General features: G+C 42.2%; 2 protein-coding genes across 6 annotated transcripts; both read right to left on the bottom strand.

Annotated features, from left to right (window-relative positions):
* Nucleotides 1-1,059: 1,059 nt before the first annotated feature.
* capgb (capping protein (actin filament), gelsolin-like b) lies at nucleotides 1,060-17,391 on the bottom strand. Of its 5 annotated transcripts, none has more exons than XM_079491460.1 (9): nucleotides 17,269-17,391; nucleotides 8,941-9,134; nucleotides 6,244-6,398; nucleotides 4,589-4,747; nucleotides 3,545-3,694; nucleotides 3,243-3,329; nucleotides 2,998-3,130; nucleotides 2,395-2,486; nucleotides 1,060-2,073 (listed from the first exon to the last, which is right to left on the bottom strand). In XM_079491460.1, the coding sequence occupies exons 2-9, from the start codon at nucleotides 9,131-9,133 to the stop codon at nucleotides 2,008-2,010; spliced, it is 1,035 nt and encodes a 344-aa protein (XP_079347586.1). In that variant the 5' UTR covers nucleotide 9,134; nucleotides 17,269-17,391; the 3' UTR covers nucleotides 1,060-2,007. The 5 variants fall into 5 exon arrangements, with proteins under 5 accessions (XP_079347586.1, XP_079347583.1, XP_079347584.1 ...); XM_079491457.1 differs by having other exon boundaries at nucleotides 17,220-17,326; XM_079491458.1 differs by lacking the exon at nucleotides 17,269-17,391 and adding an exon at nucleotides 17,054-17,196.
* On the bottom strand, nucleotides 12,795-23,220 carry LOC306914255 (uncharacterized protein; the record flags this gene model as incomplete). The annotated part of the gene is made up of 8 exons (XM_079491245.1): nucleotides 23,195-23,220; nucleotides 21,374-21,751; nucleotides 21,186-21,257; nucleotides 20,691-20,804; nucleotides 20,531-20,596; nucleotides 19,668-19,799; nucleotides 14,428-14,496; nucleotides 12,795-12,814 (listed from the first exon to the last, which is right to left on the bottom strand). The coding sequence occupies exons 2-8, from the start codon at nucleotides 21,648-21,650 to the stop codon at nucleotides 12,795-12,797; spliced, it is 750 nt and encodes a 249-aa protein (XP_079347371.1). The 5' UTR covers nucleotides 21,651-21,751; nucleotides 23,195-23,220.
* Nucleotides 23,221-23,491: the final 271 nt, after the last annotated feature.

The raw sequence follows: 23,491 nt of genomic DNA, 5'->3' as shown, positions 1-23,491 counted from the left end.
ACACACACACACACACACACACACACACACACACACACACACACACACACACACACACACACACACACACACCCTTTCGGCCTACAGTAAACTGTTATTATTATTTGTCCTGTCCTCTGTCATTTACTCCTCATCTATGATTTTTTGAGCTTGTAGATCGGCTACTTTTGGTACGACAGTATATGTGGCCCTCTGGAGTGAGTGTGGAACTATAGTGGCCCTCTTCATCTTCAAAGTTGCCCACCCCTGATCTATGGTGCTTCCTATGGTGCTTTGCCGTTTTCTATGGTGCTTCCCTGTCATATATTATAAATGCATTATGACAAGTACTTATAATACGTCATAAACCTTGTTATAAGTTGTCATAAATGATCATAAACAAGTGTTTTAATGCTGTTATTATGCCTAATGTTGTTGTGAGGTTATCAGTCTATAGGGCGTCCCACTACACATTGAACGTGAGGTTATCAGTCTAATTAGGTCATAACTTGATAGTGCTGACTAGTGCACAGTGGTTAATTTATACCAAGAAAGGCGTCTGAGGTAGCAACACGGTGAATGTTCAAGAAGATGGAATCTATTTATTGGACTAATGGCATGAATGTCATTCTTTTCAGTAAACCTATCTATAGAAATCTATAGAAAATGAGGTCACAAATGTATGATCAATCCATCCCACTATGAAATTCTGAATTAAAGAATTATAATAATAACTTCAAAAGTTTGTTTTTGTATGTGTCCAGGAGGCCTATAGTGTTTACTGTTTATGTAGCAGCCGCACAGCTGCAGGGCCAGAGTTTAAGTGCAGGTTGTGTAAATAACATGTGGTTGTCCCATCATTATGGATGGAGGCGTGGCCCCGCCCTACCCAGAGCGTGGAGGTGAAAAGGATCGTTTGTAGCTGGAAACCGTTGAATCACCTCAATTGCAGTCATAAGGTTAATAATCAGATAGGACTCTGTAGTAGTTACAGTAGTCTGTACTAGGTCATATTCTCAATGTCCATGCAACATAACGATAGGCAAAGGATCAACAATTACAAACCACTTATTGTACAAGTTGTCCTGTTTTATGATTTATTTTCTTATTTTCAAATGCAGGAAAATACTTACATCTATGTTATTCTTAAACAAATGTAAAAAAAAAGAAGACAGAGACCAAACTAATTTAACAGAGGCTTCATGGAATCTTGGCTTTAAAAACGGTTAACTACACAACTAGACCATTTAAAAGATTGAACAACAGTGGGTGGTCATCCTCAATATTGCATATTTTCTTTTAAAATTAAAGACACATTCTGAAATGTACTTTAAATACTCCAATATCTTTGCACTCAAAATACAATATATTTTTACACTCTCACAACCATTTACTAATTTGTCTTGTTTCATTTAAGGGAGACACAGGGATAGGAGGTACTGTTGTTGGCTCTAAAGAGCGATTACCAGAGATTGCTGTGACAGGGCCGATGACAGTGATAATTAAAAATGTCTGGCAGATTTTGCTTTGTACAGATGACATCCTATCACTGTGTCTACCCATGTCTAATGCAAGTTTTCTTCGTGCAGTACCTTACAATTACATAAATGTATAATAATCATATTTATTAGAGATGCACGATATTGAAATTATGACCGATATCCGATCTCCGATTATTTGCAGGGTCATATCGGACGATTCCGATATATTGCATTATTATATTATATTTTTGGACTTGAATATTTGTTTTGCTGTTGAAAGCAGAAGTGAACTATACAGCTGGCGCTCTTAAAGAGACTGGCTGCTCTGTGAGCACAAAGCCATTGATGCTCACATTATTATTGCGTCAATATCTGTGAAAATAATCAGGATTATTTTGCGACCGATCCGATACCGATATGGCATTTCTATGGCCGATATGGCCGATTATATTGTGCATCACTAATATTTATACTGAAATTATAAGACTAAGATTTGAACTGAATGTGAGTGCAAGATATGAGAACATTGAATGCCACATGACAATGTTCAGTTCCAGTTCTTGAAGAACTGTTTGAAAATGATGGTTTCTCTCCCTTGTGGCAAAATCTCCACCTGCAAAGTAATAACAGTTCTCAGGATTAGAAAATAGAAGGTTAAGTAATAGTAATAATAAATATTCACTATGACCTAGTAAATGGCCAGGGCGATCAGAAATATACAGAATTGTGTGGCTGTTAGTTGTTGAGCTCATAGCACACTTGACTTTTGGTTTTATACACATTGCACTCACTGACGGGAATTAAGACTTCTTGTGACTGCACGTTTGTGCAACAGTGCATATACAGTATGTCACATGATAAATGATATTTATCTGAAAGATAGAGAAAGAGAAAAACAGAAACAGAAAGAGTCTGGACAGTTTGTGACCCACACCTGTGTTTTCATCCTGGGATAGTTCATCTTTTGGATAAATTCATCTGCCATCTTTAGAGCTTCGCTCTTCTCCTCTGCATTGGCTCCACTACCTGTCAAACAAGGAACTAGTTCAGTAGTGCTAGTAATACATTTCAATGCTACATTTGTTTCAAAATGAGTAGTCCGTCAGCTTCAGAGACAGAGGAGAGTGAATCTCTCAATCTCAAAAAGTATTAAAAGCATTACAATTTCACTCAGTTAATGCATCAGGGTGGTGCAGTGGAGACTTTCCTCCGTGGTGCCTCCGGCTTGACCGGGCACTCCAACCAACAAAGGTGGAAAGCAGGGGAGTGTGTACAGTAGTCGCTGCACTACCAACTCCTACAGCTTGGTTGGAGTGGCTGTTCAATGAGGATAGGGACTACAAACATGGGGGGAATTGTCAGGCAATGACTAAATTGAAGTGAAAATGCAAACAAAAGAGAGAAAAAAAAGAAGAAAAAAAGAATCAGTTGAACAAAGATAAAGCAATTCAATTAGATACTGTATGACCAGTATCAGAAAACTATTGTTATCTGTTATTGCATTTTTCTTGTCGGTCAACTTTTGAAGATTCCTGACCTTTCCAGACGAAGATCTTTCCATTGGCCCCATTGTCCAGAATAAAGCAGTCGTCTCGTAACAGCAGCTCCTTAGCTAATGGACTCTTTTCTGACACTTTGGTCATTGTCATCGAACCTGTTGCGTCTGACACCTGTGACACACAGATGTTGACATTTATCAAAATAAAATAAAAATAAAACTCTTTAGACACGAGCATATTTTGGCCTACTGATATTATAAACCCATTTTGCACCTGAGGTTACCTTGAAGAGAGAGGCTGAGTTGGAAGCATCTGCTTTGCTGTCCTCCTCTGGAGTGCTCACTGCGAGCTCTGGCATTGGTCCCAGCACCTGTCACTCGAGAGAAATGGGTTGTTTTGGATGAGGTTTAGTCTACGGTCTTGGTTAGTAGTCTAGAGCACTGGTTCCCAAACACTGGGTGGGGTCCCATTTGTGGGTCGTGGACACATTTTTATGGGTCCCTTTGTTTCCCACATTTTGTTTTTAATTATTATTTCAAAACATTTTCAAAAAACATTAATGGCATTATTCTCTGCAGTGTTTACCTTGAGCATCTCCGTTGGCTCCTCCCCCTCGCTGATGTCAATGATGTGGGCTTTACCGTGCCTGTCTGTGTCACGAATCAGCGAGGCGATCTCTCTCACTTTCTGCTTCTCAAACATGTTGGCCTGGGAACCAGTCCATGACACGATAGTCTGAGGAGCAGAGGGATGTGGATTATGCTGATAGTTCCATAAAATGTACTTTTATTACACGGCTTGGTTGAATGCTTGATTCTACTTCGCTACTTCGGGGGCTGTAGCATGCCACTTGGACACAGGCCAGAGACAGTGGGGGCTGTAGCATGCCACTTGGACACAGGCCAGAGACAGTGGGGGCTGTAGCATGCCACTTGGACACAGGCCGGGGTCTGATCAGCCGTAAACGGGCGGCAGTGGCTCAGGGTAGAGTGGCCGGCCGGTAGAGCAGCTGGATGGGAACTGTGAGGTTACCAGTTCGATCCCGGGTTCCCCCAGAGTTGGTGTCGAAGTGTCCTGGAGCAAGACTCTGAACCCCTAATTGCTCCCGATGTGTGCAGGTGGTTTCCTCCGCCATCAGTGTATGAGTGGGTGAATGTATAATGCACAATCTATGTAAAGCGCCTTGGATGAAGGCGCTATATAAATGCACCATTTATCATCTTTGACTAGCTAGTTGACTGAGTGGTTTGCTAATTGTTTGGTTGACAGGCTGATTGGTTTTTGAAATGAATCTCTCTCTCTCTGTCTCTCTCCCCCTCCATCAGGACCATGTATGGAGTGAGTGAGGTAGGGGAGGTGAAGGTGGCCACACTGCATATGGAGGCAGAGAGAGAAGACAACAGCCCCTCTCCTGGACCCCCAGGTAGTGAAAAACAAACAATGTTTAATTAACTGTCATTGTCGGTCATTATATTTCAACAACTACTGCTGCGTCATACATTATCCTTTGCTAATTTTATCAAGGCCAGGCTACAGATAAACAAGTGATGAAACAAATGCATAATCCTTGGGACTTGTTGTGTTGCTTTGCATCTACAATGATTTAATGTAGATGGATGTTCCCTTCACCTGCCCAAGGTCCAGGATAAAGCAATCTCCTTTGTTGAAGCTCTCCCACGACAGCTCCACCTCCTTGGCACGGATGTTTCGTTTCCCTTTGACCTGGAATAACCTGTGGACTGGTCCGGAACCCTGGGTCCTCCTGAATCCTGACTCCACGCCCCCTTCCTGTAAGTAAAACACATTTTAGTTTTTCAAAATGCAATATCCCCCCGCCCCCTTTTTCCATTATTTTTTGCCAGCTAAGTGTGTTTATTAAGCAATATTACACGAGAGGGTGTGGGTTAACGTGATTATTGCCACGACAGGGATGCGGTGAGGAACGAGACGAAGTCGAGTTCCGCAAGCATCACTGAAGTGGCAATAATCACGTTAACCCACACCCTCGAGTGTAATATTGCAATTATACAACAGTTACCCTTAAAACTAAGAAAATCGCTGAAAGAATATATTTTTTTAATGACAGATGTAGTCACTAAGATCACAAATGTCCCAAGAAACTAGCTAGCCTAGCCACCGAGTTTGCTAGCGCTCTGGGAGAACAGAGCAGCTGAATTCTTTGTTTTGATTAGGTGGTGAATGGTGCTGGTTTAACCCACGGCTAGAAGGCTGTTTCAACCAATCAGATTGCTTCCTCGAAACGACCTGTGGTATAATATACAGTAACCCACTGGTAAAGAGTAAAAAAATAAAAAGTACTGTTGTGTACAGAAAGACAGAAGCAGAAGGAAGAAGTAGAACTGGCAAGAAACAAGACGTTCCTCCACATGCCACTTGCAGAAGTAGCCATGTGGCAAGAAACTCATAGTAATCACATGCATGGTCGTTGCTGATGGCCTGATAGGTAGATTGGATATTGTGGATATTGTGAAACGATTATCCTTATAATAAAACCTCAGTGATTTGAACATGAACAGCATGTTGGTGCTATAACTGGCAGAAAAGTGTTTTTACCTCTAACTGCACGGATCTGTGGATAACTTTGTATGCCAACTCCCTAGAGGCCAAGGAAAAACCTTTGCCTGGAATCTTTCACATCTGCTCTTTATAGCGCCACCAGGAGGCCGACATATGTAAAACACATTTTCTAATATTACTCCTTCAGATTTTATCCAAATTTCACGCAAATCAGTACACATGCTCTATAGTCATGTGATCAAGACGGATTTGTTTGATTTCTCATAATCCACCCTCATTGGCTACGATTGGCTTCTAAACTTTTCAGGAGTAGCCCGCTTTGTACCCGTTTTGTACAAATCGCCACAACTACTCAACGCAGCGTCCGATTGTGTTGAAACTGTTCATGCATATTCCCACTAGGCTTTGGAAGAAATGCCACTTGACAGTTTTCAAATCAGCCTCATGGTGGCGCTACAACAGGCCAAGCCACGTCACACACGCACGCATGTACGCACGCGCACACGCACGTTTATATTGCTCCTAAACATTTTGCCAAACATCACACTCACACTCCTATCCTCCTGGTGGAGACCTGTGCCCAGAAGGGCACTTTTTCTAGTTTCCCATGAAGCCGTCATAAAAATCTGAAATAACACCTTTAGCTAAGTTGTTCCGGTATGCTGTTCAATGTTCATGTTGTGTTTGTGTGACCCATGCAAGAATGAAAGAAGCTGTCATGCTAATACAGTAGTAGTAATCCCCACCTTGTAGCTGACCCCTCTGGGAAAGAGATTCATGAACTCTGGAGACTCGTAGCCCTGGACATGCCGGTGTTGGATGGGGTCACCACCCAGGAAGTTGTCCAGCTGGGTGCCCAGCATGGCACATGCCACCTGCTCGTCACGGGATGACTTCTCACCTATCAGGAAGGGAAGGAGAGAGAGTGCGCGAGAGAGAGAGAGAGAGAGCACGAGAGAGAGAAAGAGAGTGAGAGAGAGAGATAGAGGCTTGAAGTGTTAGAGACAAGTTTAGAATTTTTACACTGCATAATTATGTCAGTTTGCCACCTCAAACATGACATAAAGTAAAATGGACTCCATGTGAATATGGTCCATGCTAGCTTCAACCTTTAAATGTCTTCTTTCCTATTTCCTCTTAAATTATTGAGGCTGTACACTTGGCAAGTAACGTTTTTTGGCTGCAAGTGACTCCTTTAATGAGCAAGCGAGCGAGAGAGAGAGAGGGGTGGGGAATTGGAAACAGTAAATGATGCAAAGCGAGATTAAGTCGTCATATTGGGACGTGAAGGGAAAACAAATCAACAAAGGGAACGGAAACAAACGTAGCCTGCATTAGTAGCGCAGGCGAGCGACAGGTAAACAATAACAGCACAGCGGTCAATGGGTCATGCGAGATGATCCATGCGTGAGCAGCATGGGTGAAAGGCCTCTCCCATGCAGCTGTGTGACAACCAGCTCAGTGTTACCTAAGCACCGGATAGGATACATGCTGGAAACAACAACCACATTTGAGTTCTGTAAGAGTGCTCCTGCATTTTTTATGAGCCATGCATGGCACATCCCACTGGGAGTTCTGTCCCGCTGTTGTAAAAGTAACTAAGTACATTTACTCAAGTGCTGTACTCAAGTACAATAGACAATAGACAAATAGAATAGATTTTGATTTTGATTATTATTACTAAACATACATTAACCACTTCAGCCCTATATACACATTTCAGCCATTTGAAAATAGCAGATCAGATTTGTATACATTTTATACATTTGAAAAGTTGTTTAATGGGACATTCTGCATAATGACTACTTTCTATCTTTGGCACTTTAAGTATAGTTTGATACCAATACCTTTGATTAATTGAAAATGGTGGGCCCTATTGTAAACAAGTGTAATGCTTTGGTGTTGTCCACTCACAGTTAACAGTTTTTGTATTGAGTTGTACCTGAAATGTACTGTAATTCTGCAAACTGTTAATAAATTAATGAATCAATCAATCAATCCTTTACATTCAATTTTTAATTCCGGACTTCTACTTGTACTAGTATTTCTACATTGTGGTATTGATACACAAAAGTGTGAGTACTTTTTCCACCTTTTACCCCCCCGGCATCATTGTCCCATCAATCTACATCCTCCTCGCATAATTATGCGTAGCGTAGGGTCAGTGTCCTGTCTCGGGTGTCATCGTCACATTAGCTGAAGGGTTCGTAGCTTTTCAGCCACAATTGCTCTGAAAGGTTAATTATTAACAGCCACAGCCGTAATTAGGTGCGTTATACAGGCCATTGGCTTGCAGTTCATCTTGATAGAGTGTTGCTTGCCTGGCAAAACTATGTCCCGTTTATCAGGCTGGGGATCTACAGGTATACCACTTGATACACTGTTCTGTGTTCTACAGCAGTGTTTTTCAACCCTTTTCATATCAAGGCCCATTATTTATTCAGCATTTGAGCCACGGACCACCATTTGATGACATTTAGCTTATCAGACCCAAAACTTTGAATATTTTGTTGTCGTTGGACAAGATTTTGTCCACAATTCCATGCTGTATCGATGTTGGTACCATAGGAGAGATAACAGGCAAACGTTGAATTGTGTAGACTTCTTATAAATTAAGTAATGCAGATGTTTAACAATAATGTAACTCTTGAGGGCGTGTCCATTTGGTCCATTTGGCCCTCAAGAGTTAAAGATCTATAAAGGTGCATTTGGTTACCAGCTCTCCATCATTTAGTTGGGGACCACCTGGAACCCCCTCAAGGCCCACTGGTGATCCCTGGACCACTGGTTGAAAACCACTGTTCTACAGGACACTCCGTTTTAAATTAACTTTCCTTCTCTGTACTCATTATAAATACATAAAGTTAGTTTAACACTTATGATGCTGCCAGAGTTTGTCAGAATAAAGGCGCTAGAGTGCCAAGGAGATGGGCAGATTTTACACTGAAAAGCCCCGCCTTCCATGGGTATAATGGTATAAAGGTATAATGTTCCATTACTACCTCGCGCTACCTCGTCTGATCTCTCTCTAGAAGCGTTAATATTCCAAACGAGATGCTTGATTAAGTCACAAATTAGGACAGAACATTGTCGTTCTGATCAAAACCATGGAGAGCGGCGTAGATTCAGAGATATGAGCAACATTTGTCGGCCCGTAAACAAGGAAGTGAGCGGCTGCGCACATGCGCAAAACAACAAAGATCTGTGCGCAAGGCGTTGCCTAGCAACGGGAGCTGCCATAAAATGGATTACAGCGATCCCGTTTTATATCATTAAACTAAAGACGCCTATAGGCCTACACGTCCTTAGCATCCCACGTTTTTATTGAGGACACGTGTGGACACGTATTTAGCACAAAAGCTGTTCAATTGTCTGCACTTAGTTTCCGCTTGGGCACAAAAGCCATCCATTATGTCCACTTCTGTTGCTCACTGGGCTCTCACCTATCCACATGTGGACGTCGGCCCCCATGAATCCACGGTTATCCAGTACCAGGTACGAGTCTCCGCTGAAAAAGGCCCCCACCTCCGAGGGATCCAGCAGCACTGCCTTCAACTTCTCCACCCTCCATGCCTTGAGCCCTGGCTCCCGGACCTCTGGTCCAAACTGCCCTGGTGCTGCCTGGAACGGGAGCATTCTGCAAGAAGAGAGGAGAAGAGATGTGGTCACTACAAGCTCACAACATGCTGTGATGTGTTGTGAGCCTGTAGATCGGCATTCCCCCCTTGATTTTATTTAAAAACAAAATGCCATGTCCGTGGGAAAAATACAATATTGATGGAAAGTGATGACCCCTGAATGGAGGAGGGTCCGAGGGTGAAGTTGTGGGTTCTAATGAGCTAGGGTGCTAATGGAAAATTATTATTATTAAAGGAAGTGGTGTACTGGTCACCAAAGGAGGGAGTATCTATGTCTTTTACTTGTGGTTTGGGAGGGGTACGTCAGATGAGAGCAAACTTAGAACATAACTAAATCTTTGTGGTTAAAGGCTTTTGGCTGAAAATGACTCATGACTAAAAGGTGTTTCACCACTCACCCAATTGCTAAGTAAGTAAGGCAATTTATCCAGCACTACTACTGCTCGTTATTTTCGAGTGGAGTCATACGAAAAAATATATATTTTAAGATTCAGAGTAGGGGTGTTGGTGAACATGTTGAGTTAGAACAGAACACTTGAATACAGACACACCCATACAAGTAGGTAGGGTGTGATCTGTACTCAAGTTGGATCATGTCACATCACATGTGATGTGGGACTGAGGCATGTGATAGTGAACTATATAGTATATGTTTGTGTCACTCACATTAGAGATATCTGTATTTCAGATCTCTGCTCACATAGAGCACCGAAGTCTGACGTCAATATCGGTAGAGGGCGCAAATCCACGGGGTCATGTACTTTTTATTTGCATTGTAATCCCCATAGGGGGATTTTAGATTGCCTCATATAAGAACTGTTTAATCACTTTTAACCCAGCATCTCTATTTTGGGCATGTCGTGACATGCCCAAAAAGATCACTGTGCAACAAGTCATACTGCAAAGTATAAAATGGGGGTTGAGCGTGAATAGAAAGAACAACAATCTACGCATCGTGGACATGCCTTGCAATTAAATCCATTATACAGCTGTGGTTGTACAATGCATGACTTTATTTCCCAAACTCTTCTGTGCTTTGGTGGAAATTCAGAATGAACGTATAAAGCTGCTGTACTAGTACCTAGTTTACAACTACACACAAGAGCACACAATTTCCTTTAAAACTTTGATTATAATGCAGAGTGAGATTCATTAGTGTTTAAGACGCACACACGCACAACATTCTGTGAAAACCGGTGGAGTTATAGTTATGGAAAAACTGTAAAACTATTGCTGCAACAGTGTTGTGGTCTCATCTCTAATTCAATAATTGTAAATGTAATAAAGTAGGCACATCTGTCTCTAAGTAATAATGTAAATGTGCAAAATCAGTTTGCATTTAACTTTAGCTTTGAATCAGTAGCACCAAGGAGTAAACAATACTGATAAAACATATATACACAGCAAAATCCTCAGTGTTAATTTATTTAACTCTGAAATGGTCCAATTTTACACTCTAAGGATTTTATTGCGTTCATTTGCGTAGAATAAACATAGGGCATGATTGACACTAATATGGCTCCATTACAACTTGGCTCAACAGGGTCGATTAAATAGAGTGCTCAATCTAATTGCCTCAGTTGATTATAAAGATTAAAGTCAGTAAGAGAGGATACAATAACTGACCACTAATCTATCATTTTGTGTGTGTGTGTGTGTGTGTGTGTGTGTGTGTGTGTGTGTGTCTCTGTCTGTCTGTCTGTCTGTCTGTCTGTCTGTCGTGCACGTGTGTGTGTGTGTGCGCTTGCTTGCTTGCTTCAATTGCTTGACCATAGTGTAGTGTGCCATTTATGAATCACTCGCACATGTATGCTATGCATACAAGGTTGGGTCTGCAAATCTGATGCATTTTCTGAACCATCCTCAAGAGATGCATTTTTTGCATACAAACTACACATTTATCTCCTGATTGCAGATAATGAGATGTATTCCCAGAAATACTGGGGGGAAAGGACACTTGTTTGAGTTAATTGTGAGCTGTTGTGTGGGAGAGGTCACCAAACAGCTGTGTAATACACAGGAAGCCAACGGCAGCTCGACCCTGTCCTGATGCTACCACCTCTTACAAGCCACGGTAAGCAAGCAGCCTTAGTGACACCGGACCCTGAATCATAATTCCTGCATCCTGATATCATACTGTATTACAGTATACACACTACAGTATGTACCATGTACTATGCAGTGATGCAAATAGCCTGCATCTTGCATCCTTAGACTCACTAAACTGAGAAAGGACGCAATCATGTCACCCTCCGGGGGTCCTGGGATGCAATACTGTACTCAGTACTGTACTCTAACGTTGGTGAAGTAGGACTCATAAAATGTACCTGGGACCCATCTAAAAGATCACCCCTGGGTCCCGGGACCCATTGCATTGAAAAACTATTTACATCACTCCCTATGATGTTGCACTGTAAGCCTAAGCTACGGTAATTTATTGCAACCCTATAGCAGAGTCACCGACACCACCATCATCATTGCATCAGTTCCTAACAGGACAACAAGTTAGTAAAAGTGTCTTGTCATGGCAGAAAGATAGAATGACAGAGTAGAAGAGTAAATATTTGAACGCATAAATACTAGGAAGGACATGAGCAAAGAGCGGAAGAGAGAGGGCCACAGAACACACAAGGTCCCGGGCAGGTTAGGGTTACAATGCTTGGACAAGCTACTTGAAAAGTAAGTAAGCAGAGAGAGAGAAAATGCCCCGATCCACTTAACTGTATGATCTCCCCAGGACTCCGGCCTGACTCCGGCTCCATTCTGCCTGTCCACTGGCGTGTGTGCGAGCGTGCTGGTGTGTGTGTGTGTGTGTGTAAGGGATCACGGGGTGCCGGCAAGGAGGAGTGTTTGCGCTCACCTGGCCTGGTTAGCTTATATGCTGGTGGTAACAGGAGCTGGGATGATGATACCCACGGCTCGTGGATATGGCACTGTGTTTGTGTGTGTGTGTGTGTGTGTGTGTGTGTGTGTGTGGGGGCGGGGGGGAGTCGGGTTCCTGGTTCCTGGTTGCTAAAGCTAAACGCCAAGCTGAGAGAGCTATAGTTTTGCAGCTTCTTCCTTTTGTCCCTCTGCCGTTTCCGTTCCTTTGCCTTGGCAGAGCTTGTATGCCGCGCTGTCCCCCATGGTATGGCTCCATATTTTATCAGAGAAACTGACAAAGGATAGGGTGTCTTTGCTGCAATGTTCACTTATTGCTATCTTCATGCTCCCTTGAGAATGACCCCTAAAGATTTTGGTGACCCTATGGCCCATCCCATAGCGGCACAATTTGGCCAAAATGAAAAATGATTATCCATATTATTTTGCCATTTATTATATATTGCCTGTTAATGTGTACATTTGGTCAACTTTTCAGAATCCAGGGGGAGGGGGGGGGGGGGGTCAAGGGGGGCAGTCGCACAGGGCCTAGATAGTGAGGTGAAGAGGAATCAACTGTAGACTGTAATCTGTACCGTCTAATACTCTCTTTAGCCAGCACTGATTTTACTTTGCCATTCAGAGACCAATCATCTGCAATCTGACAACTTTTACATATGGGACCAAGGAAGCATGTTGTTAACGCAACAGGAAGTCCAGTCTCAGAGAGCGAGAGGCGGAGGTGTAAGACAGAAACACATCCGAGAGAGAGAGAGAGAGAGAGAGAGAAACAGAGAGGATCAAGAGAGCTGACAGAGGGCTGGAGCAAGAGAGAAGAAGGGAGATATAAGGTCAGAGATCAGATAGGCTACATGGGTCACTGAACCAATCATCAGTCATTCATGCGTTAGTAACCAGACAGAAATATGAGAGCTGACAATATGCAGGCAGACAGAGCAGGAGGCGTGGAGAGATATGAGACCAATCTGTCGATTGACTTGTGACTCTGTGTGTGTGTGTGTGTGTGTGTGTGTGTGTGTGTGTGTGTGTGTGTGTGTGTGTGTGTGTGCACGCATGCATGCATATGTGTGCGACCGTGCACGTGTGGTGTGTGTACTGTGTTCTGTGGGCAGGGTGTAGCCACTCTATGTCTGGGAGATGAAGGGGTTGGGTAATGCAAGGGGAGACTGAAGCAATTAAATGAAAAAGGCAATCCAAATACGAACAGCTTAACGGCCAATACAAAGCTGAAGATACATACCGGTATGACACATAACAGAATTTTTATGAGATATTAACTATTACTATCTGATTACACATATTTTGAAGTAATAACTTGTTTTTAACATGACCTACCTATAAATCTCCTCAACTAAGTTACAACACTCACCTTGAAATACTGTAGTAGAAAAGTAATCAAACGGAGGACAGGAGAAAGACATAGAGAGTGAGAACTCTTAAGGGAGGGAAGACTCTGTTACTTATGGGACAGTAACTGAGATTTGATTGTTCCACCCTTCCACCCGTTATCTAAAAGGAATGTCTGATTAACAGATTTGGAATGCAGTACGTGACAGGAAGAAAACAAACAAAGCGCTTTCTTTTTGGTGAGCTTTTGGCAAAAATAAGAATTGAGTGAGAATTAAAAAAGAAAAATGACAAAACAGACATGAATATGCAGCCAAGAGTTTCCTGGTGAGACTTACCTTGCAAATATTGATGGTGGAAGCAAACTGCACGCCGATGGAGAGAAAGAAGGGAAATGCAGGACAGGCAAGGACAGGCACGTTCTTTACTGGCAAACTCTCTCCCCCACACACACAAAAACAAACAAAGACATTTTTTCCTGCCCTCGTCTCTTGCTTTATAGCCCGGCCCATGACTCAACCACAAAAAAGAAGAAGGGGAAAAAGTTCTAAACTTTAGGCTTAAAAGCAAAAACTAAAAGAACTACTTCCCTATAGAGGGCATTCATTTCCTCTTTGTGTTTCATAGAAAGAGTTGAGAAAGATAACATTTTTTAAAGTAATTGTTTGCAGCATTGGTGACCTAAAGTACACATGCATACATTGCTATGCTAAAAAAATTATATAATAAGAGCTAGTTCAGGCACACTTCTGATCAGGTGATCAGTCACATGCACACCATTCATCTGATTGGCGTGGGCTATTTAAAATTCAGCTTGTAGCTGCTCTGATGTCTTGCTACTTTGTTGTGCTGCCACTGCTGCTGCTTTGTGCCTTTCTCTATCAAGAGGAGCCTTATTTGTTTCACCTAGGCTGTAATATATATTTGTCAGTTCCTTGATGCCAAGGACAGCGCCTTGATGCCAAAATATGTGTTATGCTTATGCTCAATAAATATTATAATTGTGCTCAATAAATATATTTATTCCAATCCAAGAGTTGTATTATTTGTCCCTTTAACCATTACCACGGGTCATCAACATGATCCGCACACGGATCATCATCAGCACGTGTCCGTGGCAAGACCGATCTGTTCCTAGAGTGTCAAAAAATAACAATAATATAACTAATCACACTCCACAATCATAATCTGTGGAAACCAATTGATCCACAGCCTGGGGGTCCACAATCACCATCCCACCTCCAGGTCGAAGGCATGGGGAGAGAGTATGTTTTGCACTCCATCCGTGTGTCTGTGTGTGTCCGTGTGTGTGTCCGTCCGTCTGTTACCAGCTAATCTCCGGCAACCTGGTCGATGCCAAACTTGCAACACACACACTCCCTGGATGCCAACGACGAACCTCTGCCCCAAACTTTCCAGAACGGCCAGTTATAGCGCCACCAGGAGGCCGACTTTTGTAAAACACATTTTTTGATACTACTCCTCCATATTTTGTCCAAATATCCCGCAAATCGTTACACACTATCTCTATAGTCATGTGCTCAAGACGGATCTGTCCGATATTTCATATTCCATCCTGATTGGCTAACATTGGCTTTCAAAATTTGCAGGATTGGCCCGTTTTGACCAAAAAGCCTCAAATCATGAACGCAGTGTGCAATTTATCTTTCACAAACGTTCCTACTAGGCATGCCTACTAGGCATATTACATATTACTACTAGGCATTCCTACTGAGGAATATATCCCACCCTTTTCACATTGGCCTGTTGTAGCGCCACTAACAGGTGGAATTTTGCAAAACACATTTTTGGAACAAAATGCCTCAAATTGCCATCCAAGGCGTAAGAAGAAATGGCACCCTTTTCACATTGGCTTATTATAGCGCCACAACCAGACCAGATCTGGTCGGGCCACTTTTTCAAGTTCACCTTTGATTCAGAGGTGAACAAACTGATCAAAGTAAAACCGCATTCCTTTAAATCATGTCATGCCCTTTATCATAATCTAATCACTCATGTTGGTTTTGACTATCATCTTTATTTTTCCACTGGCATACCACATCACAACCATGGCAAGGTCTAAAGGCCAGACTGCACCAATGCAACTATAGTCACGACTCACAACTGAACTGAACTCCTTGCAACAAAACAGGTTTAAGGCCAGTCTACACCAATGCAACTCCTTGCAACTTCCATTGGGTATAGTGGTTGCAAGTAGTGGCATGTTGCAAGGAGTTGCAAAGAGTTGCATTGATATGGACTGGCTTCCTAGATGTCATCATGTGTCAAAGCTACCTTACCTTAACTTTTTGGTAAGGTAGAACTCTTCACCAATATGGCCCTTTGCTCAGGTAACGTGCATGGAAGATTCAAATCCAAAATATGGAATAGACTTTCACCATGCCATATGGTCTCATATCTCTGCATGCGCACACACACACACACACACACACACACACACACACACACACACACACACACACACACACACACACACACACACACACACACACACACACACACACACACACACACACACACACACACACACACACACACACACACACACACACACACAATTGTAAAATGTGTAGCACATCGGCAGCTAGACACTATGGCACATTAGGCGTTCATTATGTATTTCAGGTAAAAGTATTGATCGCCTATCTTGACTTATGTGTTAAAAATGAAATATTGATGAAAATCACAAGCTGGTGATGACCCCTATTACCTCATTACCTCCTCAGGATTACTGTGCTTTTAGGCTTATAGGCAGAAATCAACCCCAACAAACAAGAAGCTCAAACACAGACTAGTTCATACTTTGTTAAAAATAGATTTGACGCAAAGTATACATTAGACTTTAGTCATGACTCATCACTGAGACACACCTATTGGGAATCACGCAGCCTTTGTATACACTCACTCATGCACTGTGTGACACACTGTGGCCCCTTTTCCACCGGTTGGTTCCCAATGGGAACCGGTTCAGTTCTTTTTGGTTTTTAGTCCATGAGCCAGAGCTCCAAAATTGAAACGTTAATTATGAATTGAGTGGGCAAAACCATACTTAATTGCCTATATTAGATTGTTATCACCATTAAACTTCCCCAATTGAGTACTTACACGAAGACAATGATTTATTGTATTACAAATTTTACATTTTAAAATATGCAAATGAGGCGTTATGTAGGAAAATATGCAAAATAATCGAAAATATGAAAAAGCTACTACTGTGGAAGGGTTATCATGTATTCATTTACTTGTATTGATCCTATAAACAATTTAATATAGGGTATAGTTTGCCCACCAATTTTGGAGCTCTGGCTCATGGACTAAAAACCAAAAAGAACTGAACCGGTGGAAAAGGGGTCACTGCATAATGGCACACTACAACTGAAGCAAGCAAGCAAGCACGCATGCGCGCGCGCACACACACACACACACACAAGTGGCAGTGGTGGCCGAACGGATAGCGGCGCGGTCTTGATACCGGAAGGTTCCCAGTTCGAATCAGCCGTCCGACACGTTAAAAATTACCACCGCTGAAAGTGCCCTTGAACAAGGCATTGAACCACTACGATGAAATGTGTTCTATGAGCAGGGCCTGGCTGGAAACAAGTTCTTGAGCTTAGCCCAGATACCCTGGGTAAATATAGATTTCATTTAATTTCATTTCACACACACTTGCCTTGAGGGTTGTGTCCATAGATGGAATTGGGAAGGCCGACGGAGCGACTCCGCCTCTGTTGTTTATTTAATTTAGTAGTGAAAATGTACGTAGCCTAATAAAATCAATTTAAAATCTATTTTAAATATACCAGAAAAATACGTCCTTTTGTAGGTAGGCTACTTACTTATTAGCTCATTTCACTCTCCTTTACAATGCAAGAAGAGAAGACTTACTGGATATGGCTTCTCTCCTAGCTTCAGGGATCATTGGTCGGCCAGGTGCTAATCAACCCTATCAACCCATGGTCGACCTGGACACACCCCTCATGGTCTCATAATCAGTTTACTGAGGAATAGGCCTATCGGTGTTGTCTAGCACCACCCTGTGGACATTATTGCCTAACTTTTACACTCTTTAACTTTGAAAATAATTCAGCAAATTAATGTTTTATAATTTAATAATAAGTAGAGTTTTACGGTTTGACGATATGATGATTGATTCGATTTTAGTTTCATGGACCAAAGGTGCGCTTGGCACCATTGGTCCATGAAACATGGACTTAAGGACACAACATAGGCCTACAGTATAAACATTGCAAAAGTATAATGATGAAGACAACAATGTTAAAAAAGAAAAGAAAACCAATTTCATAGGCCCACACATACAAATCTTTTCCCCCATGCCTTAAATGTATTTCCCCCATGCCTTAAATGTAAAAACAGTATGTTTCCTAATACATAATTAAAGTCTTTCATGATCATCTAAACAAAAAGAGATTAACAATAAATAAAATAAATAATACAATAAATAATAATAACTAGTTTTAAATTTCTTCCAAGTCACACTTTTGTCCTCATGAGTACCAGTTTGTATAGCTAATTAATGTACCTGAAAGCACAGAAGGAACTCTGGCTTATAAAAAACATAGCCGTGTAAATCAGGCCATCGGCTGATATTACATTGGTAGCTGTAGGACACCTCCTCAGGATACAAGCAGATATGGGCGTCAAGGCGCGGCAAAAAGCCACTCGTGGCATGAGTCTCTTCCTGGTTTTTAAACAGCTGGTGGATGGAAATTAAGCTCCACCCACGAGGCAAAATGCAGCGTCGGCCAGAAAACGGGAAACGCTTGCCCCCGCGGCAAATGGAAGCCGTGCGCAAGCTTCATTTTCCATCCACTAGCCGTTTAAAAACCAGGAAGAGACTCCTGCCGCGAGCGGCATTTGGCATCTTCGTGACGCTACAGTGTGTGTGCAACTATGCACTGACACTGGGCGTGGCTGATAGGCAAAAGCCATAGAGTATATAAAAGGATAGAGACTGAACTGGCGCGAAGCTCCGCCCCCCCAGCTATTCATGTCAGTGGAAGTTGCTCAGTGGCGTTTTGAAGCACCCGGAAGACTGCCGGAAGTACCGTCTCAGAACGTCTACTTCCGCATTTGACCACCAAATTTTGGTGGTCAAATGCGGAAGTGCAACCGAGCGCTCAATGTTAAAGCCCAGCTGCACGGGGTTTCCCGGTCATGAATACACGGGTCCGCCTGTAGTCCCTCCTCCTACCACTAGGGCCCAGAGCTTCAACGTTGAATAGCCTCACTGGCCCCTTGGGCAAAAGCCCATGGATAAATGTTTGCAGTGCTTCCTTTAGCTGGTAGGCGGGGCAGGGCCAGGTACAATTTACAATTTACAATTTAGGCATTTAGCAGACGCTCTTAATCCAGAGCGATTTACATTAAGCAAGAACAAAAAGCATGGGAATACATCACATATGTAAAATACATTTATCGCGAAACATAAGCTAAGAACGTGACAAGAACATATCTATATAATGACACTATACATATATGCTATACTATGCTGTACATATATACTATGAAGTGCTATGACTACATACAATGCACTTATTGTGCTGTCTACATGACATGCTATAAGTCTGTTTCAAATGCTATATAAGTCTAAGAAGTGCTGTCTAAGGGGGGTAGGGTAAGTGCTATGGGCCATGATGGAGTCTGAAAAGGTGGGTTTTCAGACTACGGCGGAAGATCGGGAGTGATGCTGCAGTTCTGATTGCAACGGGAAGTGCATTCCACAGTTTTGGGGCCAGAAGGGAGAAGAGTTCGGGACGTGTGGAGCGTTGTCCCGGCGTTTTTAGTGAGGGTACTTCCAGCTTCCCTGCGTTGGCTGATCTGAGTGCGCGGGAGGGTTTGTAGGGTTCAATCATGCTGGCAAGATATGGGGGAGCCATACCTTTGGTTGCTTTAAATGCCAACATCAGAGTTTTGTATTCTGTGCGGGCAGCGACCGGGAGCCAGTGCAGGGAGCGGAGCAGGGGGGAGACATGTGAGAATTTTGGCTGGTTGAAGACCAAGCGAGCTGCGGCATTTTGGATCAGTTGGAGAGGCTTCAGTGCACATGCCGGTAGGCCAGTAAGGAGAGAGTTACAATAGTCAAGTTTTGACAGGACTGTTGTCTGGATTAGGAGCTGGGATGATTCCTGGGTGAGGAACGGTCTAATTCGTCGTATGTTATAGAGTGTGAACCTACAGGATCGAGTGACAGCTGTGATGTGAGTTTTGAACGAGAGCTGACTGTCCAGGACACCAAGGTTCCTGGCTGTTGGGACAGACGTTACCAGGGCGTTGTCTACGGAAATAGTTAGCTCCCGCAGGTAGACCTGGCCCTCCATATGCAAAAAGGCCGTTCTTGTTACAGTACGAAGACACCGGGTCACCCATGGAATTTCTCACAGGCTGATCTTCTGCTTCTGGTTATCAAAAAAGCAAGAAAAGATAAATGTAATTTCATAAAACAACAGTGTTATGGGGGATGTGCAGCAGTCTCAACATAAAGCTTGAAATTCTTCTAATAAGACAAAAATAAATATGCCATCAATTTCAGATTCAAGTTCAACTGTATTGTCATATCATGGGTTTACTTTACATCTAGGTGAAAATAAAGTAAGAACAAGGAAAACGGGTCAGATGATGTATCAAATATTCCTCATAAACAGTGCAGAAATACCATGATAATCTGAATTTAGCCAGGTGGTGGAACCTGTTCAAAAGTCTGGTGGAATGGCTATTGATACATCGGTATCACTTGCCTCGCAGCAGATTGTGACTGGGGTGATGATTCGCTCAGCCTTGTCAGTCTACACATTGCTTAAGGCCCACTTGAAAATCGGACCCACCCATCTGACCACTGACCAGCCGAAAGGCTGCCATCTTAAGTGGTCAGATAGGTGGGCGGCGAACAGTTTCAAGATTTCTTTTTGAGTTGAGAATCACTGGAATAGCCGAATGATGGGTGGAGGAGGGATTTGTCTAATTAATTTAATGCTATGTCTGTTTTGGCTCGAGGGTGAATGTAAACAACAGGAGAAACTACTACAGTAAACTGTCTTGGGAGATTAACGGTCAGCACATTAGACAAAGTTTAAGGTTTGCACATTCCTACAATAACACCCCCTCCCCCTCTATCTCTCTCTCTATTTACCAGAAAGCTGTTGTAGAAGAAGAGTAAAGTTGGGAGGTGGTGAATCTGAATCTGGGGTCTGGTTTTCTGTAAGACAGACAATAGAATCCCTTGTTTCACAGTAGTATTGTAGTGTACACATGTCCATAATTAAGTATTTATATTCATACATTCAACTTACTGCAACAGGCATAGATCAATGCACCAAGTAGAAACAATCCCGCACAACAAACAGCCGCGATGTCCATGGTAGTAACCTCAGTCTTATAAGGATCTACTAAGTAAGAAATGTCACCTGAAAACACAGATAAGACAATCTATGATCTCATGGAAAGGTTTAGAGACTGATTAATTACCACTGGATATGAGGGATTGGCCACAATGTTTGAAGAGTGAAAAAAGGAAGACTTAAATCTGATCTCAACATTCTCTCTCATGGTTTTCTTCACAGACTTTATAGTGTAACTGGAATACCTTACAGCTGCACTGAAACGGATTGCGTCTAGTACGTCTACATTGTTCCAGAATTAATGGATCTTATACTGTACATAAAAGTTGGATCTATTGAAATGATTAATTCCAGTGTCAATATGCAATTAGGCCAACTCAAAATATGTATTCATAACTGTGAGGGGAAACATGACTGTAAATAAACATTCAAAACATTGATCTTTACCTTCCAATTGAGTTACATTTTTCTGGCCCTGCTCTGTTATTCCACTTTCAGCTGTTGTGTTGATAGATTCTTCTGTAAACCACAGTGAATATTGTTTCAATGTTGTATAATGGAATAAATATTATTATTATTATTTCACCTGGTGCAAATGATTTGAATCAGTATGTAGACAAGCCAAAGAGCCGCACCTACAACAAGCTCTACAACAGCATCCTTGACCTGGCTGTTCAGTTCAGGGATGAAGAGTCTGTATCTCCCTGTGTCTGACTGCGTCACCCTGGAGAGTTTCAGCCACACGTTCCCATTCTTCAGCTCATCAACAAACAGTGATGTCCGTCCCTTGTGAGACAGATCCTTCTGAGGAAATGTGCCGTCATGTTGGTGTATATGGAGGTAGCGTTTGGGTTGCTTCTCATTCTTAGGACCATCTTCTACCTGGTTCAGTTTTGTCCACACCACAGTCATGTTCTCAATGTTGAATTCAGGCTCCAGGTGACAGGACAGAGTTGCATCTTCTCCAGGATTTATGACAATTGGTTGAGTGGGACAGATGACAGAAACCCCACCTGTTGAAAACAACAATGGAAACATTATGCCAATCCCTTCAGCTAAGAACGAGGCAGGTAGTTCTTTCTCACTGGTGGATTTATTATGCTCTCACCCAAATAATCCTGCAAAATCAAACTATAACAAATGAAGCATAAACACACATTCAGAACAATCTGTCTGTCTGTCTGTCTGTCTGTCTGTCACACTGAGCAACACTGAGCAGCTTTGGCACCGCTGGACCAACATGGGTCTGCCCAAGAGCTGCCCTCTGAGAGGAGCACACTTTTTTTTAGTTACAAATTAAACAATTTTAAAGGGATATTTCACTTTAGAAGTAATTCTTTTTTTAAACATTTAAATATAAAATAAATGAAAGTATAGTTTACCTTTCTGGGGTTGGGGTGGGGGGTGGGGGGTTGTTTTTGCTGTTTTTTGTTTTATTTTTTGAGTTTGTCTTGTCTTGTTTTAAAAAAAAGAATATCATGATTCTGTAATTCGTTGTTTTGAATGATGTTTGCAGCCATCATTGTATTTTATTTGAAAGTGAAATATCCCTTTAATATCTATCTTTAAACACTTTATTTTCTTCAAACAAAACCATTCTTAATTTGCTTTATTTGGCTTAATAATGCTTTGTTTGTTTTCTTGACATACTGATTCATTCTGAAGTTCAAATGTATTTTTATTAGCAGCCATTTGAAAACAGATTATCTGGCGCCATCTTCAGGTGGGACTGAGAACAACAAGGGAATGCGCAACACCTGTTACCCACCTTACCCATGGAGGGCTGTCACCGGCTGTCACCCGATGCTTAATTTAGAGTTGACAAGACAAACCTTTCCAGGAACTGGAATGTAGAGAGACAATTATATGATCATGATGTCGCAGGTCAGATCAGACTATGGTGTGTTATGTGGTCCAAAAAGTGCAGCATGCACTTGATTTGATATTTGTTTTGTTTTATTTATTTATGTAGGCCTACTTTTTATTTTACGCAATAGTCCTTCCTTGGGCCTACGCTACGTTATGAACTTATGACAGGGGAAGGATATGCATAATTCGCTCTCTTGAGGACCCATGCATTATGGATGGGGAGATAGCTAGGCTATATGGTCATTTCCCAGCGAGCTAGCGTTAGCTTAGCTATTCATAACATAGGGCTATATGATTCATAATTGTCTCCTCGGCTCATCCCAGTTCATCTAACACTGATTCTGAGGACGACACTAGAGGGACGACGCCATTCCCAGATGTTCTTCTGGTGGGTTTTGATTGGCTAGCCTGTCAGTGTGTCTGAATAGTGATCCCAAAGACATCGCGGTTCAATCGATGGGGATATAGGCCTACAGAGTGAACTTAACAATTATACATTAATGTAATACCTTTTATATAATCACCAACATGAATTTATGTTTGTTATTTACAGCTATAGGTAGAGTAGAGTAGTGGGGCGACCGTACCTGTTACCCGAGGTTCACCACAATATTTACCGGTAGTTATCGCATATTGCTCTTGTTCGACTGTTGACATGTTATTTTTTTCAGACAGCCCACCATTATATGGGGATTCGAGTGCATTCGAAGCGGGTGCCGCCCACTACTCTGTTTTATGGAAAGCATGACGCGAGGTTTAATACCCCCTGGGAATACTATACCCCGCTCAAGTTCAACAACAACAACATGATGACGGTTTTTCCAAAGTGCATTTTCTTTGTGCTATAAAATAGCAGCTACATTTAAGAGCCCCCAAAATATAAT

The sequence above is a fragment of the Electrona antarctica genome, assembly GCF_951216825.1.
Source record: "Electrona antarctica genome assembly, chromosome: 21".
NCBI lineage: Eukaryota > Metazoa > Chordata > Actinopteri > Myctophiformes > Myctophidae > Electrona > Electrona antarctica.
The sequence above is the reverse complement of the archived record's forward strand: the minus strand, read 5'-3'. Positions and strand labels throughout refer to the sequence as shown.